At 39.4% G+C, this 18,973-nt stretch overlaps 1 protein-coding gene across 5 annotated transcripts in view; it reads left to right on the plus strand.

Moving 5' to 3' along the window:
- The window catches only part of ror2 (receptor tyrosine kinase-like orphan receptor 2), a 403,971-nt gene that overhangs the window by 290,796 nt on the left and 94,202 nt on the right, over positions 1-18,973 (plus strand). For 4 of the 5 annotated variants that reach the window (XM_043714204.2, XM_043714214.2, XM_043714195.2 and 1 more), the window contains exon 2: positions 13,665-13,742. The exons of the other annotated variant lie outside the window; for it this stretch is intronic. In XM_043714204.2, coding sequence (XP_043570139.1) covers positions 13,665-13,742 — 78 coding nt within the window. The remainder of the gene's footprint in view (positions 1-13,664; positions 13,743-18,973) is intronic. 5 annotated transcript variants of the gene reach the window in all.

Consider the following 18,973-nt stretch of genomic DNA (forward strand, 5'->3'; position numbering starts at 1 on the left):
ACAAAACTATAAGATTCACAATTCAGATGTACCACCATTGATATTGGAAAGACAAATAACTGTACTGTGCAAAAAAATGCAATCATTTAAGTTTTTGAGTTGTGAACAAACAAGAAACCACAAGCACACACCCTATCATTACAGCTCTTCAGAGTTTCAATTCTTCTTGAATCAGTTGAGCACTTGTTGTGTTGAAGCTATTAGCAACTTTTGAAAACCAAAAAAAAAGCCGTTTGGATACAGAACTGGTTCAAAAATAGAAGACAGAGGGTGGTGGTGGAGGGTTGTTTTTCACACTGGAGGCCTGTGCCGAGTGTGAACCATAAGGTTCGTTGCTGGGTCCACTACTTTTCATCATTTATATAAATCATTTGGATGTGAACATAAGAAGTAACTTTGCAGATGACACCAAAGTTGGAGATATAGTGGACAGCGAAGAAGGTTACCTCAGATTACAATGAAAACTTGATCAGATGGGCCAATGGGCTGAGGAGTGACAGATGGGGTTTAATTCCGATAAATGCGAAATATTGAATTTTAGGAAAGCAAATCTTAGCAGGACTTATACACTTAATAGTTAGGTCCTAGGGAGTGTTGCTGAACAAAGAGACCTTAGAGTGCAGGTTCATATCTCCTTGAAAGTAGAGTGTAAAGTAGATAGGATAATTAGTATGCTTTCCTTTATTGGTCAGAATATTACATGCAATTCTGGTCTCCTTTCTATCGGAAGGATGTTGTGAAACTGGGAAGAGTTCAGAAAAGATTTACAAGGATGTTGCCAGTGTTGAAGAATTTGAGCTATAGGGAGAGGTTGAATAGGCTGGGGCTGTTTTCCCTGGAGCATTAGAGGCTGAGGGGTGACCTAATAGAAGTTTATAAAATCATGAGGGGCATATGTAGAACAAATAGACAAAGTCTTTTCTCTGGGGTGGGGAAGTCCAGAAGTAGAGGGCATAGGTTTAGGGTGAGAGGGGAAAGATATAAAAGGGACCTAAGGGCCAACTTTTTCATGCAGAGGGCAGTATGTGTATGGAATGAGCTGCCTGAGGAAGTGGTGGAGGCTGGTATAATTGTGACATTTAAAAAACATGTGGATGGGTATATGAATAGGAAGGATTTGGAGGGATATGGGCCGGGTGTTGGCAAATGGGACTTGATTAGGTTTGGATATCTGGTCGGCATGGACAGGTTGGACCAAAGGGTCTGTTTCCATGCTCGACATCTCTATGACTTTATGACTATGAAAAGAACTGTGGATGCTGTCAATCAGAAACAAAAACAGAAGTTGCTGGAAAAGCTCAGCAGGTCTGGCAGCATTTGTGAGGAGAAATCAAAGTTAACATTTCAGGTCCGGTGAAGAAGGGTTCTGAGGAAGGGTCATTGGACCTGAAACGTTAACCTTGCCTTCTTATCACAGATGTTTCCAGACCTGCTGAGCTTTTCCAACTCCTTCTGTTTTTGCAGCAACTTTTGAAACTCGGCTAATTTGTGATCACACCTGATGAAGGGCTATTGCCCAAAACGTCTATTTTCCTGCTCCTCAGGTGCTGCCTGACCTGCTGTGCTTCTCCAGCACCACACTCTCGACTTTTGTATGGCGTGCACAACTGTTGAAGGATGGTGTCATGCTTTACGAGTATTGTTGACACTGCATTCACGTCAAGTGCACACTCCTAGCTTGTGGACACATGTTGGTAACCAGGAGATGACTTTCTCACTTCTGAGTTTACAGCCTCTGATCTATTCTTGTAGCAGGACCAGTTCTGTTTCTGGTTAGTCTTACCGCTCTGGATTTTTACTGTTAGGATTCAATAATGATAGTGGCATTGAATGTCAAAGGGAGTTGGTTAGATTCTCTTTTGTTGGAAATGGTCATTGCTTGGAAATTGTGTGACACAAATGTTACTTGCCATTCATCAACCAAACCTGATGTTATCTAAGTTTTGCTGCATATTGACATGGACTGCTTTATTATCTGAGGAGTCACTAAACAATGTGCAATAATTGGTGAACACGCCTACTTCTGCCTTTTGTTGGAGGGAAGTTTAGATTAGACTAGATTAGATTAGATTTCCTACAGTGTGGAAACAGGCCCTTTGGCCCAACAAGTCCACACCGACCCTCCGAAGAGTAAACCACCCATACCCATTTCCCACTGACTAATGTATCTATGACACTATGGACAACTTGGCATGGCCAATTCACCTGACCTGCACATCTTTGGATTGTGGGAGGAAACCGGAGCACTCGGAGGAAGCCCACGCAGACACAGGGAGAATGTGCAAACTCCATACAGACAGTCGCCCAAGGCTGGAATTGAACCGGGTCCCTGGTGCTGTGAAGCAGCAGTGATAACCTCTGAGTTATTAATGAAACAGCTGAAGGTACTTGAGTTTCGGACACTACCCAACACTATTCGTACAGAGACAATCTGGGAGGTGAGATAATTCACATCCAAAAGCCACAACAATCTTCCTTTCCACTGGTTACTATTCCAATCATCCCTACTCCATCCACCCACCCGAAACACCATCACCAACACCCCCATGCCCTCATACCTATTGACTTCACTTTTGCTAGGCTCGCTTGATGCCATGCTCAGATAAAGTGTGGAGGTGCTGGTGTTGGACTGGGGTGGACAAAGTCAGAAGTCACATGTACTCCTGACGAAGGAGCAGTGCTCCGAAAGCTTATGATTTCAAATAAACCTGTTCGACTATAACCTGGTGTTGTATGACTTCTGATTTTGGACACTCAGATAAATACAGCCTTGATGTCAAGAACAATAACTTTCATCTCACCTTTTGAGTTTAGCTCTTCTGAATATGCTTAGTCTAAGGTTTGCAGCTAAGTAGTCCTGCCAAGGAAGGGAAATAATGACTTATTAATATTGAAATGAAACAGAAAAAAGAATTTTATGAAATTTGTTTAATTTATAATACTGACGCTAACCAAACTGAGAAGTACAGTGAAGAACTGGAAAAGGAAGTGGGAGCAGATAGAGCGTCTGAGAATAGATTAGAGTGTGCCTATGCCATCTGGCACCAAGATGCTGTCACCCCATTGAGCTCATTTTATAAGAAATTGGAACAGAGTTGATCATTTGGTGCCTGCAGTCTGCTCCACCATTCCACTGGATCATGGCAGTCCAGCATTCCTCAGACCCATTTTCTTCCATTTTCCCCAGAGCCATTGATTCCCTGACAGTTCAAGAATTTATCTATCTCAGCCTTAAATACATACATAGACTCTGCCCCCACAGGTCTCTGTAGCAAGGAGTTCCTTAGACACTCAAACGTCTGAGAGAAGAAATTCCTCTTCATGTTAGACTTAAATTGGTGCCTCTTAATCTGAGACTATGCCGTCTGTTCCTATACCCTCCTATGAGGGGAAACCTCCTCTCAGCATTTACCCTGTCAAACCCCTTAAGAAGCTGATATGTTTTACTGAAATTATCTGTCATTCTTCTAAACTGCAGTGAGTAGCATTCCAATCTAATTTGCCTTTGCTCAGAAGAAAATCCTTCCATTTCAGGGATCATCTGAGTGAACTGCCTCCAGTGAAATGACATCTTTCCTTAAATAAGGGGACCAGAGCTATTCACAGTATTCCAAATGTGGTCTCACAAGAACCTTGTACAGTTACATAAGGCTTCTTGACTCTTCTGCTCCAATCCCCTTGAAATAAGGGCTAACATTGAATTTAGCCTTCCTGATTACCCGCTGCACCTGTGTGCTAACGTTCTGTGTCTCAAATACAAAAACCTACCAAATACCTTTGTGTTGCAGCTTTCTGTGGTTTTTCTCCATTAAAATAATATTCTGTTCTTTTGTTCTCCCTTCCAAAATAAACAACTTCACATTTTTCCTCATTGTACTTCATTTGCCAAATCTTTGTCCACTTAGTTAACTGATCAATATCTCTCTGTAAATTATTGTATCTCTTGCAAACTACCTTATTTTTGTGTCAACTACAAATTTGGCTAGAGTAAATTTGCTTCCTTCCTCCAAGTTATTAATATGTATTGTAAACAATTGCGGTCCCAACACTGGTCTATGTGAAACCCCACTGGCCATGAGTTACCAATCTGTAAATGAACCCATGTTGCTACTCTTGCTTGCCATAAGCCAATTCTTTATCAATGTCTACATATGAGCTCCAACATTGTGGGCTCTTATGACTTAACCTTTTGAACATCATTGAACACTTTCTGGATTTCCAAATACGACACATCTTCTGGTTCCCATCTATCCAATTTGATTGACATTTATTCAAAAAACCCGAATAAATCAGTCAGACACTATTTTCTTTTCATGAGCCATGAGCCGTACTATCTGATTGTATTATGATTTTTTAAATGTTCTGCTATTACTTTCTTAATAATTAATCCCAATACTTTTCCCAACTAAGATGTTAGTCTTATTGGCTTATAGTTACTCACCTTGTGCCTCCCTTTTTGAATAAGGATGTCACATTGGTAGTTTTCCTCTGGAATTTCTCCAAAATGGAAGGATTTTTGGAAAATTACAACCAATGCATTATGTCAGTAGCTATCATTTAAAATCTCAGATGTAAGCCATCAGAGCCAAAAGACATAACTACCTTTAGTCCCATTAGTTTATCTAATACTACATCTCTAGTGATAGTGATAGTACTTAATTTCTCCCCTGTGTTCTTTAATATTAATAGAATGCTCAAAGTAGCTTTGATAATAACACTGATGGAAAATATCTGTTTAACTCCTCTGTCATTTTTTTTGTTCCCCATAACCATCTCCCCAGTGTAATTTTCTAAGGAGTCTATATTCATTTTGACCTCTTTTTATACATTAAAAGAAGTTTTCATTGTCATTTTTATATTCCTTTTTAGTTAGCCCTCATAATTTATTTTCCATCTTTATTATCATTTTAGTACTCTTTTGCTGGATTCAGAATTCAGGGCTATCATGGATATAAACCTACCTTAGATAGCCATGGTTTGGTTAATCCCTTTCTCAGAATCTTTCCTTCATTCTGGGATGTATTTTTGCTGACAGTCATGAATTATCTCCTTAATTGTCTGCTACTGTTATTCTTGCTTATACATCTACCCAGTTCACTTTAGCTAACTATCCTCATTTCATTGTAATTCCCTTTATTTCTGACTAAAGTTACTCACTGTTAAACTGATTATTAAATTCTGTCATGTTCTGATCATTCCTTTGAGGGGATCTATTACTCAAGATGTTATGGACCAGACCAAAACCCCTCAAAATGTATTAAGAAGTTATCTTAGACCAGACTTTCTCTTATTTTGAAGGCAAGTGCCAGGTATTATATTCCAGATGCTATTCGATTTGTCCAACTACCAGATTTGAAGCCAAAGGCACCTTATTCAGAAACTATGGTTAAAATTCAACAAATGAAAGAAGAAATTAAAAGAACACATGGGAAACATTTAACAGAATTATATATTATTTAACTTCTGAACAGTAACTGTTCCAATATAGCAACATCCCATAAACACACACCAGCAAAGGCAAATTCAGCAAAGTAGATTATCTCACATACAATTCTGCAGTCAAGGAGGGAAAAAAAATCAAGAGAAAATGCTGAAAGAGTAGCTGAGAGAGATGTACTACAGCTTCCAAATCTAGCTTCCATCAAGACCCGAGCAGATCATACTGAAAAACTAAAAATCCTGGCTTTGTCGAAGCTTGACCCCCACCCATTCAGGCTACTTATATTGTTCCAACTTGAAAACAAAAGCCTCAAGGCCTCACAAGCTGTTTACTACATTGGATTCATATAGACAACTCTAGACCCCTGTCTTAAAACCTCTTTTCAAAGAAAAGGACAAATACACCACTTAAAACCATAGTATCATAACAAAGGTCATTTTCCCATTACCACATCCAAGATAGTTTGCTCCCTGGCTCTGTATTGCTGTAGGAAACTATCCCTAATGCACTTCATAAATTCATTATCACAGCTACCCTTTCCAATTTGATCAACTTAATCAATATGAAGATTAAAGTCACCCATAATTTTTGCTCTATTCTTTACATGGTTATGCATGCCCATATTTTTCTTATGGTTAGGTATTAACCTTCAAATGTTAGTTAACCAAAATATTTAAGGTCTAATTTACCAAATCATTTTCGTTCACTGAAATCTGCGTATCCTCTATAATTTAAATGCCTTTCACAATTCTAGCTCCTTTTGGTACGCGTGGGATGTCCTCAACTGGGACCTTTAGTTCATGTCACCCTACAGGTGACCCCACTACACTACACACACACACTTTCTGTCTCTCTCTCTCTTTCATGCTCTCTCTCTCACACACACATACGTATAAGTTTGTGGGGTGAATTTGTACTTGCAGAATTACATTGTATTTTGCTCAAAAACTGCATGAATCCATGTAAGATTCTGTAAATCCCTTTTTTAGAGATAGAATCAGTCTGAACATTGGGACACAGACAGACAGACTTTAACCTTACATCTTCAATACATTATCTGAGCTGACATAGCACCTATTGTTAAAGTTCATTTGAGAATGTAACTTTAAAAAAAGTTCTGGGCTTTACATATGAAAGAACTGAAACCAACATGGTCATTCTAAAAAAATGAGAGACTTAACAAACAATCCAGGTCTTTTTCAATATATAATATCAGTTGCATTACACGTAAACTTTTGCTATAAATTCTGTGTTTTATGGTCTTATACTCCGCTGCCACCTGATGAACGAGCAGCGTTCCGAAACTAGTGCATCCAAATAAACCTGTTGAACTATAACTGGTGCTGTGTGATTTTTAACTTCGTACACCCCAGTCAAACACCAGCATCTCCAAATCAGAACTTCCTTTTCTGCTGCTTCGTACTGTGCCTTATTTGTAATCAACCAAGGCTTCTGCTTTGCATCAGTTAATATGGTCTAAGCTATAGTGGTTGGAGCTATGAAGATTCTTGATTTTGACACCCAGTCTATCGGGGATGGGATAGAAATTGGCAGCATTCCCAATTTTATTTCCTGTACATTGAAATTGTGGCAGAAAATGTAAATGGAGCTTACTTATGCTCATACCCTACTAAACAAGCCTCACCATGGTCCAAGGTGATCTTGGTCATGATGTATTAGAATCAAGTTAGTGTCTGTTGAATTATAATCCAACATATAATGATGACCTCAAGGGAGGAAAAGGTTGGAAGAGTGGTGTACATTTCCACGAAGTAAACGTATAATAGGTTGGACTGTACTGAACACAAGAATAAACAGCAGTATGAACACACTAAATTTTCACATCCTCCTCATCTGGCTTCAGAAGGCATTCTTTAGAAACTATGTTAAGAACTATGAAGAAATTGTAAGAGCCTCTTTAAGTCTTTAAGCTGTTGCCTTTTGCATTGTTCCACCAATACTGGTACAGATCCATACCAATCCGCATGTAAAAATGGTCAATTAAATGCAGCATTAGTGTTCCACTTTATTTTTTAACATTAAAGGTATTAGACTCAATATTTGCTACACGCAGTGTACAAATCTTGAAGTAGAATGTTTTCATGAGAAACAAGCCAATAAGCTTGACTTTATTTTTAAACTGATGTGTTTATAGACTGCTGTCTGGCTAGTCAGCTTAACTGAATTTTTGGATTTTGCTATTTCCTGGTGAGTCCATCATCTCTGTCATGCATTCCACATAAATGTAATATTATTTATTTTAGTTACATAGTATATTTTCATTGGAGCGATTCAACAGTCACTTTGACAAATACAGCTTCACTTTTTGGTCAATTTTACATTAAATCAAAAACAATTTGGCACTTTTATTTTTGCTCCCCAGTTCTGGAAATACTCAAATTTTTTATGGACACCAAAATATTTTTATATCATTAGAAGGTTCACTAACTTAAGAGGCTGAAAATATAGGTAACAAAGAGCAGAAACTAATTACAAGCCTGCAGGAATAGCAATTTTGTTGGAATATGATCTTTCAATTCCTCGAGATCAAACATTGAGCAATAAACAACACATTTTGACTGCACTGCAAGTTAAACCAGTTGGACAGACTATGTAAATAGCAGTTTGAAAAAACACAGTTGAAGGAGTTCCAGGTACTGACCTGGAATCAAATTGTCTAACTGAAAGATGACTAACTCCATTGTAAAATGAAGATGGAAAGTACTGGAGAAACTCAGCAGGTCTGGCAGCATCTGTGAACAGAGAATCTGCGACAATATCCATTCTGTGGAGCCAAAGAAGGCTGCAAAATTATGATTTTTATGCTGTTAGCAAAAGGAGAGGGGGAACAGATGAGAAAGTGGCCAGAGTAAAAGATCAAACAAGTGTTAGTGCTAGAAGGGGGAGATACAGATCATGAACAGTAGTAAATGGGTCAGCTTTGCTGAGTGCAAATCCATGCAAAAAAAGACAGCAGATGTGGAATGGGAAGAGGTGTAACCAAAATGCAATACAGTGTTCAAGCATTGAAGTTCTTGAATTCAGTACTGATACCTGAAGTTCACAGACGAATCATACTGGAGTAAAACATTCACTCTGTTGCTCTTTTCACAGAAGCTGTCATCCTATAGAGTTTCTCCAGTGGTTATTATTTCAGATCTCCAGGACCTACAGCACTTTGTATCTCTTTGTCTTGATTACAATATGTAACTTAGTAATCAGATACAAATTACATTGGTATCATGCAATATACTGCATCTCTTTAAGACTAGAGAATCTTGTCATTAAGATTCAGTCACAGTTTTTCCATGTAACTGTAAATCAATGCACCCTTTGCACCCAGTCAGGAAAAGAGGATGATACCCAACTGCAAAGCAGTTATGGTTGATGTTGGAGCACATACAACATTGCATTTATATGTCATGGCTAAGAATAAGTCTTCAAATTATGGAGGGCTAAATTATAGTCGACTTGTTTCTGTTGGAGTGAAATCAGGACATTTTCTGAAACTTTTAAGTATGAGATCAATAGATTTTGATGCAGTGATGATACAAGGCAAATGGATCTAATGTGAGTAAATGAAGTTTATACGTCTGACATGCTCTACTTAGATGCCTCTTAAGTAGCCTAATGGGATAATCATGATCCTACATTTGACTCAGTTATTTAAAGGCAGCACAAAATTGAAATTATTAGAAATAGATTCTTCGCACGATGATGGTCTGAGTGGTTTATGTACTCTGGTTTTGATTCCCAGGTGTTTAAAATAATCATACCTTTAGCTCAGAAAGATCTTTTGTTTAATTCTAGCTTGCCATGCTACCTGGCTATAGACTTGCTTTGACTGGTGTACCTGACTCTTGGTGCAACTATAAATGTGTAAGACATAGAACACTTACACAAATGGTTCCTGTTAATTAGTTCTAATTCTTCACAGATGTTGCAACATGTTTACTAGAGTATGAAATTCTGTGCTACAAATCATCGCTGTAGCAAGTGAGCAAAATAACTAAATAATATGTTGTAAAGTGCAATATGTCCTAGAAAGAGAATTTGCTCCAGGAACCTACACCAGATTGACTTTGACATTTATTTAAACATATTATATTTGAGGGTGACGAATGTACAGTAGATTAGAGTCTTGATTTTAAAATTCTCATTCTCATTTTTAATTCCTCCATTGTTTCACCCCTCGATTTTTCTGTGACGTCCTCCAGCCCAACAATCTTTCAAAGTATCTGCATTCCACTAATTCTGGCCACTTTAGAATTTCCCAATTTTTAAATGCTCCATTGTTATGTAATTGTGTTTTTGGTAGCCTGGGCTCTAGGTTCTGGAATAGCTTTCTAATGTTCTACCTCACTTTCTTACTGTAAGAGAGTCCTTAATACTTGGCTTTCATCATCATAATCTAATATCTCCTCTATGGGTTGAGCAGATACTTTGTTTTATAGTGCTGCTGTGCTTTCGCACATTTTATTATGTTAAATACCTTTTTGAACGTGAACAGATGTCAAGTAAAAGAGCAGAAAGTACATATTAGGATACAGAGAGAGAAAGAAGATTGCAGGAAGTGTTTAGATTGAAACACGCTCATATCAATGGCTTTCCTGGTCTGCAAAGTCAATTGATCTGTATGATGTCTTCATATTTAATTTTTGAGCACTTGAATTTAAAGAATTGTGGAGGTACCTGGATTATGATTTTTGGAGAGGTCAACAAAAGGACGTACAACATTTTTCCTTAATAACGCATTTCTTGGAAACCGAGAGTCAAAAAGTGTGGTGCTTGAAAAGCACAGCAGGTCAGACAGTGTCCGAGGAGCAGAAGAGTCAACGTTTCCTGATGAAGGGCTTATGCCCGAAACATTGATTCTCCTGCTCCTCAGATGCTGCCTGAGCTGCTGTGCTTTTCCAGTGCCACATGTTTTGACTCTTGACTGCCCAGCATCTGCAGTCTTCACATTCTCCTATTTCTTAGAAACCTACATTGTTCTGGATAATTGCTAATATTAGTTGCTTGAACTCACTTTGGTGAAAACACTGTTTCAGGACTGAGTTTTAAGACTGTTCTGTTTGAACAGAGTTTTGTAGACTTGCAGATAGTTTTGGATTTTCACTTGGGATAGAAATCTGTTAAGAAAAGTCTGCCCAACTCATCAGCTCTCCTGTTTCTGGAAATGTCCTTTTTGCAAATGCAAAGAAAAACCCGATTTTCAGCTTTAACTACTTTTTGATGTTGTGTTTCTTGGGTAAGCTACATCTTGGGACATATATCCCCAGGACATCTGCTTATGTTTTTTGACATTCATCTATGTATGCCAGACTCCAGATCAACCTAGATCAACAAGGTCACCCAAATGCTCCAGACCTTATCCTTTTTGCCTTCAATAACAAAGACGTTACGTAAAAGTGTTTCAATCTCCACAACATTCATATTGATTCTCTGCAGAAATAAATCTATTTAACCATTACCTGCCATGGTTGTGTTTTAAGGGTTATTTGGAGGATTAAGTATTCAACCTTTCACATTACAAACTAAGTGTGGTAACCAATTTCATTAAACATATTATTTTAATAATAAATCAATATTTTTGTTCATTAAAGAAACTTGATTGATGAATCATTTTTATTTTTAGTTTTGAGAAAGCACACAATTGGTCACATTAGGAACCAGGAGAAAGCGAGGACTGCAGATGCTGAAAATCAGAGTCAAAAGGTGTGGTGCTGAAAAAGCACAGCCAGTCAGGCAGCATCCGAGGAGCAGAAGAATCAACATTTTGAGCATAAGCTCTTCATCAAGAATGTAGTGGGGTGGCCCAAGGGGGCTGAATGATAAATGGGACAGGACGGAGAGAGATAAGTGGGACAGGGGTGGGGCTCAGGGAGAGAGATAAATCTCCCCCCAGCCCCACCCCCTCCCATTTATCTTTCAGCCCCCTTGGGCAACCCCACCACATTCCTGATTAAGAGCTTATGCTCGAAACAATCAACGTGCCTGCTCCTTGGATGCTGCCTGACCGGCTGTGCTTTTCCAGCACTGCGCTTTTTGACCCACATTAGGAACCAAACAATCAAAACAATTAACTTTTATGTGGTAATCTGTGGACTAATATAATTAATTGAATATGGTACATTCCTCCAATATAAGTCCTAATACTTCAGCCATAAGGCTTAAAGAGTGCAGGCAGCAATTCTACAGCCAATTCAATGAAAACATCAGACATAAAACCAAAAGATTTGCGGATGCTGTAAATCAGAAACAAAAACAGACGTTGCTGGAAAAGCTCAACAGGTCTGCCAACATTTGTGAAGAGAGATCAGTTTCAGTCTTTCAGGCCCAATTGCCCTTCCTCAGAACATCATACATGTCAGACTGCTATTCTGTGAACACCTAACAGAAAATTGTTTGGACGTTAGAATCAGCATTTTTAAAGTTAGCAGGGGAGATCTGTTAAGTATGACTGTATGAGGGATAGATTTGCAATGTTATGGTTCCTTTGGTGTTTTTTGTCAGAGGAGGCACATGGAGCAGGGTATTAATTTTATTCATTCACAGGATCTGGATTTCACTGGCCACGTCAGCATTTATTACCTATCTCACGAGTCAACCACACAGCTGTGGGCCTGGAGTCACGTTTAAGACCAGGCAACTATGACAGTTTCCTACTGTATGGGACATAGGTGAAAAACATGGGTTTTTCTTGACAATCAACAATGTTTTTGTGGTCATCATTAGATTTCCAATTCGGGATATTTATTAATTCAAATTCCATCAGAATTCAAACACAGGTTCCCGGAATATCACCAGGGTCTCTGGATTATTTGTCTAGCAATAATACCATTAGGCTATCACCTCTCCAGGTAAAGAAAGTCAAAAATGTATTATGCCCCCAGAGTTACAAGAAGACATCCTGGTCATTGATTAGTTTTATTAGCTTACCTCAGACTTGATAAGTACAGATTTTGCAAACATAAAGAATTATTGAGTCTGGGATGCAGCTGGAATTAGCAGAGCATTTCTGTTTGGTGAAGAATAGGATGGAGCCTGCTGATGATAACTTGAGGGAAGTATTCACTCATCTTGGATTTGATGTAATACAGCATTCGTGGCATCAAAGGGGGCAACCGAATGCAGAGTTGCAGCTCAATAGCTCTGCTGCAGTATTCAGTATAATCAAAAAAGTTTTGTCAATACCAGTTGTCAAGGTTCTTGTATTAAGAATGACTGTTGACGAGGAGTAAAGGATGACTAGCACTGTAGAAGGATAGCTCAGTAATTATTTTTGAATTAATAAAGTTGAATTGATACAACTGTTAATGTTTGCAGATATTGATTTCTCCAATGAAGTAATGTCATAGGAATAAGATTGAAATAGAATTGATAATTTTAAAAAAAAATTCCTTGGAATAAGGGGCCTGGGTTTGAATTTCCATGAGTACAGATATGGTAGAAAAAAGTTTGAAGTAAGAAGTGGGTGGTACTCATAAATTATATGCCTTGCATTTAATGATTCTGACACAATAAATTTTATGCAATAGCAACATGACAGTTTGCAGTTCTATTCATAAACATTTCAGTATTCCTGATAAATTACAGCTGTGGTTGAAAAGATCAGGAGGAAATGTAAACATATTGGAGACAAGGCATACTGAACAAAGAAACAAATACTGTTTGAGTATTTTTTAATTAAAATTAATTATGAGAACGTTCAGTTGCTGGCATTTTATCCACTATGGTGATTTGAAAGGTGGACTGCCATAGTTATTGTCAAACTTTGAAAGTAAATGGAAAAATTACATGCATGAGACTGCAAATTCCTATACATCTTTGTCCTCACTTATCTGTCATTTTTATGTTGCATGTTCAAGTCATTTTTTTAACCATAATCACAGAAGAAAAGAAATATCATCATTGTGTTTTTTCTTGTGTGTTTGTACATTCAAATTACAATGTGCCTTATTTACACTCCTTGACAGGGTTTTACTGTACCCTGACAGTGAATATTGACAATCTGGATGGGTCATCACATTTGAACCAAATTGTCTTCTCTCTCACTACCAACAAATTATTTCTTCAAACTAGGATTAGAACAGGATTGAATGTGATGTACCCATTGACAATATTCACAAATTTTACTGAACACTAGGAAGAACAACAGAACTTTGATCTTTATAGCAGAATTATTATAGATAATTTTTATGATGAATAATTTTACTTCTAGATGTAGCTCAACAGTCTGATCCACTTGGCTCCATTGAACCTGGAGGAGACCAGCACAGTCCTTTGCCTACAGCTAAAGGTTAGTGCTATTTTTTGCCTCTTACAAAAGTAGTAAATTGGTATTTAGCTAGTTTCCTATGCAGTGGAGTGGTACAAGTTCAGATTGTTCATGCAGTGCATACTTAAATTTGAGAGGAGGAAACTGAGAAATCTGTTTAACCTCACAGGTTTTGCACACAAACTATTGGTTTATTGTACAATATTTTTTACCAATAAATATAAGTAATTCATATGGCTCCATCAGCTTTTGTTTAAAAGGTCAACATGCAACTAGATAGCATTTTTCATGTCCTGTGGAAATCCTGAAATGTTTTTAAATCAATTACTTTGATTTTGAATTACTGTCCTTTCTGGACCATTTGGCATCCTCTTGTCACATGTTTTGTTTCAACGTTTTAATAATGATTTCCAATTACTTTATTTGATATGTAAAGTTGTCAACTTGTCATACAGTCAGAAACTATTACACAGTTCGGTCATTGAACATTTCATCAGCTTTAAAAATATGCATTTTTAATTGTTTATTCTGTAGGATTTGTACACCCTCTGATGTCTTAGCATGCTGGCAAAGCTCTTGTGTCATAGTGGTGGAGTTCCTTTGAAACAAGAGGCCCACTTGCTCCAGTGGTGTATCACACCATTGCTGAACAGGTTGATTAGAAAATATCCAATTCTGGCCTGTTCTGTCAAGCCATGTAAATCAGTCTCTGGCTCACCACAACTGCTTTCTTCCCTGTTCTCCAGTTTTTGAGTGTTTTTCCGCTCAGTCTCTTGATCACAAATGTCAGTTAATCCACCCTTGCCATCGGCTCTTGGCTGGGAGGTTGATTCAGGTCATTCAAACAATGTCATCCTCCTAGTCTTTCTGTCATGCAGTTCTGACATATGATTTCTGACATATGAATAAACGTTTCTCTCCTGTTGTTCATGGCAATATGCTGAAAATGTGTTGCTGGAAAAGCTCAGCAGGTCAGGCAGCATCCAAGGAGCAGGAGAATCGACGTTTCGGGCATGAGCCCTTCTTTGTTCATGGCAATGTATCAATTTAGTCTTTTACAATAAAAGTGTTGGTGACCCTAAATCAATTATAAAAAATCATTTTATATTGAAGATTATAAAATAAGAATAGAACTTCAAATTTAGTACTGAATTATATTTTCCTTAGTTCAATATTAATCTATTCTTCAATCCATTTAACCAGTATTTTCTTCTTCATACTCAAATGTACTGATCAGTGAAAAGGAAGACTTGCATTCTTATGACTCTGATAAGGAGAGTGTACTTTCTTTCTCTCATTCCACTATTCCAGGCTCACAATGTAAGTTTAATTGTCTTGCCTGTTTCTTGTTGTGACCAATTGTATGTTTTCTCTACATTAGACTTATTTTAAAATATCTATCAACAGGTTTCTGTAATAACATAATTATTAATTTATGATCAAGCAAAGCCTCAGCAATGAAGATGTCAAGCTCGTTAACGCATGAAGTTTGTAATATGAAAATGTAACTGAGAATGACACCAGAACTATTAATTGAATAGCCTTTTTCTCTTGATAAGACAAGGTTGAGTAGTTCCGTAATGAACAAAGAATAGTACAGCACAAGAACAGGCCCTTTGGCCCACCAAGCCTGTGCCAACCCATTATGCCTTTCTAAACTAAAAACCTTCCACTTCTATGCAATTCATACTGCTCATACCCTTATTCATATATCTGTCATGATGCCTCCTAAATGTTTCTATTTTGTCTGCTTCTACGATCTCCTCTGGCAGTACATTCCAGGCACTTACCACCCTTTGTGTGGAAAACTTGCTTCTCACACCTTCTTTAAACTTTCCCCCTTTTACCTTAATCCTATATTCCCACAATGTGTCATTTCTCCCTTGGAGAAAAGACTTTGACTGTTCATTCAAACCATGCCTCTCATAATTTTGTAAACTCCTATCAGGCTATGACCTTAGTCGACAGCATTCAAGTAAAAACAAACCTAAATTTGTCCAATCTTCTTTCATAGCTAATACCTTCCAAATCAGACAACATCCTGACAACCATTTTCTGTACCTTCTCCAAAGCCTCCACATCCTTCTGGTAGTGTTAAGCCCAGAATTGTACACAATATTCCAAATGTGGCCTAACTTAAGTTATATAAAGCTATAACATGAGTTGCCAATTTTTATACTCTATGGCCTGACCATTGAAGTCAAGCATCCATATGCCTTCTTGGCCACCTTATTCACTCGTATTGTCACTTTCACGGAATTGTGGATCTGTTTGCCTAGATCCGTCTATACATTAATGCTTCAAATGGTTCTGCCATTCACTGTATACTTCACTCCTGCCAAAATGCATCACCTCACATTTGTCTGGATTAAATTTCATCTGCTGTTTCTCTGCCCAAGTCGCTAGACTATCAATAAACTGTTGTATTCTTTCGTAATTCTCCTGTCTATTTGCAGCTTCCCCAACCTTTGTACCAACTGCAAACTTACTAACCAGCCACCTATATTCTCCTCCAAATGATTTATGTTTATTGAAAGCAACATGAGTCCCTGCATTGATTCTCGTGGAACACCACTGATTATAGATCTACTGTGAGAAAAAACTCTTCCACCATTATTTTGTCTTCATTAACAAAGCCAATTTTGTATCCATCTTGCAAGCTCACCAGAATCCCATATGACTTCACCTTCTGTATCAGTCTGCTGTGAGGAACTTTGTCAAGGTCTTCCTAAAGTCCATGTAGACAAACGACTACCACTGCCCTGCTCACATCAATTATCTCTGTCCCTTCCTCAAAAAATTCAGAGCTTTTGAGACACGTCCTTCCTCCATTGCACAAAGCAACAATGCCTGTCACTAATAAGTACATATTTTTTCATATATAAGTACATCCTGCCGCTAATAATATTCTCCAATAATTTCCCTACCACTGACGTAAGGCTCACTGGTCTATAATTTCCTGAATTATCCTTGTCCTTTAACAAAGGAGCAACATTGGCTGTTTTCCAGTCCTGTAGGATCTCTACTATGGCAAAAAAGGTTACAAAGACTTTGTACAAGGCTCCAACAATTTCCTGCCTCAATCCCCTTAATTTTCTGGGTTAGATCCCATCATCTCCTCGGGACTTATCTAAGTTCATGCTTTTCAAAACACCTATGTTTTGAAACATCATGTCCTTTTTTATATTGACATGCCCTAAAATATTGAAATATCCCTGTCTAGACTCACCATCCACGATGTCCATCTGATTTCTGAGTACCAACTTAGAAAGTATTCCTGATGGACCTTGCCCACTTCCTCCAGCTTCATACAAAATTCCTTCCTTTGTCTTTGAGTGCATCTACCCTTTCAGTTGCTACTGTCTTGCTCTTTAAATGTACTTAAAATGCCTTGGGATATTTCTTAATCCTGTGTGCAAAGGATATTTTATGATGCCTTTTACCGCTCTAATGTCTTTTTTAAGTTGTTCCTGCTATCTTTATATTTTTCAAGGGCTGTATCTGTCTTCAGTTTCATAAAACTTACATCTGCCTCCCTTTTCTTTGTCACTAAGATCACAATTTCTCTTGTCATCCTTATATTTCATTTTCACCCAAACATGCTATTCCTGAACTCTAATCTCCTGGCCCTTCGAAGATTCCCATATGAAAGATGTGAATTTATCCTCAAACAACCACCCCATATCTTTATTCCTCAGTTCCTGCTTAATATGGTTGTGGTTTACATTAGAGGAGAAAGTGAGGTCTGCAGATGCTGGAGATCAGAGCTGGAAATGTGTTGCTGGAAAAGCGCAGCAGGTCAGGCAGCATCCAGGGAACAGGAGAATCGACGTTTCGGGGCATAAGCCCTTCTTCAGGAATGAGGAAAGTTTGTCCAGCAGGCTAAGATAAAAGGTAGGGAGGAGGGACTTGGGGGAGGGGCGTCGGAAATGTGATAGGTGGAAAGAGGTCAAGGTGAGGGTGATAGGTCAGACTGGGGTGGGGGCGGAGAGGTCGGGAAGAAGATCTCAGGTTAGGAAGGCGGTGCTGAATTTGATGGATTTGACTGAGACAGGGTGGGGGGAGGGGAAATGAGGAAACTGGTGAAATCCGAGTTCATCCCTTGTGGTTGGAGGGTTCCTAGCCGGAAGATGAGGCGTTCTTCCTCCAACCGTCGTTTTGTTGTGGTCTGACGATGGAGGAGTCCAAAGACCTGCATATCCTTGGTAGAGTGGGAGGGGGAATTGAAATGTTGAGCTACAGGGTGGTTGGGTTGGTTGGCCCGGGTGTCCCAGAGGCGTTCTCTGAAACGCTCCGCAAGTAGCCGGCCTGTCTCCCCAATATAGAGGAGGCCACATCGGGTGCAGAGGATGCAATAGATGATATTTGTGGAGGTGCAGGTGAATCTGTGGCGGATGTGGAAGTTTCCTTTGGGGCCTTGGAGGGAGGTGAGGGGGGAGGTGTGGGCGCAAGTCTTGCACCTCCTGCGGTTGCAGGGGAAGGTGCCGGGAGTGGAGGTTGGGTTGGTGGGGGGTGTGGATCTGACGAGGGAGTCACGGCGGGAGTGGTCTTTACGGAATGCTGATAGGGGAGGGGAGGGAAATATATCCTTGGTGGTGGGGTCCGTTTGGAGGTAGCGGAAATGACGGCGGATGATGCGCTGTACATGGAGATTGGTGGGGTGGTAGGTGAGGACCAGTGGGGTTCTGTCCTGGTGGCGGTTGGAGGGGCGGGGTTCAAGGGCGGAGGAGCGGGAAGTGGAAGAGATGCAGTGGAGGGCATCGTCGACCACGTCGGGGGGGAAATTGCGGTCCTTGAAGAAGGAGGCCATCTGGGTTGTACGTTTTTGGAACTGGTCCTCCTGGGAGCAGATGCGGCGGAGTCGAAGGAATTGGGAGATGGGGATGGCGTTTTTACAGGGGGCAGGATGGGAGGAGGTGTAGTCCAGGTAGCTGTGGGAGTCGGTCGGTTTGTAGTAGATGTCCGTGTTGATTCGGTCGCCTGAGATAGAAATAGAAAGGTCGAGGAAGGGGAGGGAGGAATCTGAGACTGTCCAGGTGAATTTGAGGTCGGGGTGGAAGGTGTTGGTGAAGTGGATGAACTGTTCAACTTCCTCGTGGGAGCACGAGGCGGCGCCGATACAGTCATCGATGTAGCGGAGGAAAAGGTGGGGGGTGGGGCCAGTGTAGTCGCAGAAGATGGATTGTTCCACATATCCTACGAAGAGGCAGGCATAGCTGGGGCCCATGCGGGTGCCCATGGCTACTCCTTTC

The sequence above is a fragment of the Chiloscyllium plagiosum genome, unplaced genomic scaffold, assembly GCF_037043375.1.
Source record: "Chiloscyllium plagiosum isolate Xiang-an unplaced genomic scaffold, Cpla_swu_hap1 HiC_scaffold_2, whole genome shotgun sequence".
Classification (NCBI taxonomy): Eukaryota; Metazoa; Chordata; class Chondrichthyes; order Orectolobiformes; family Hemiscylliidae; genus Chiloscyllium; species Chiloscyllium plagiosum.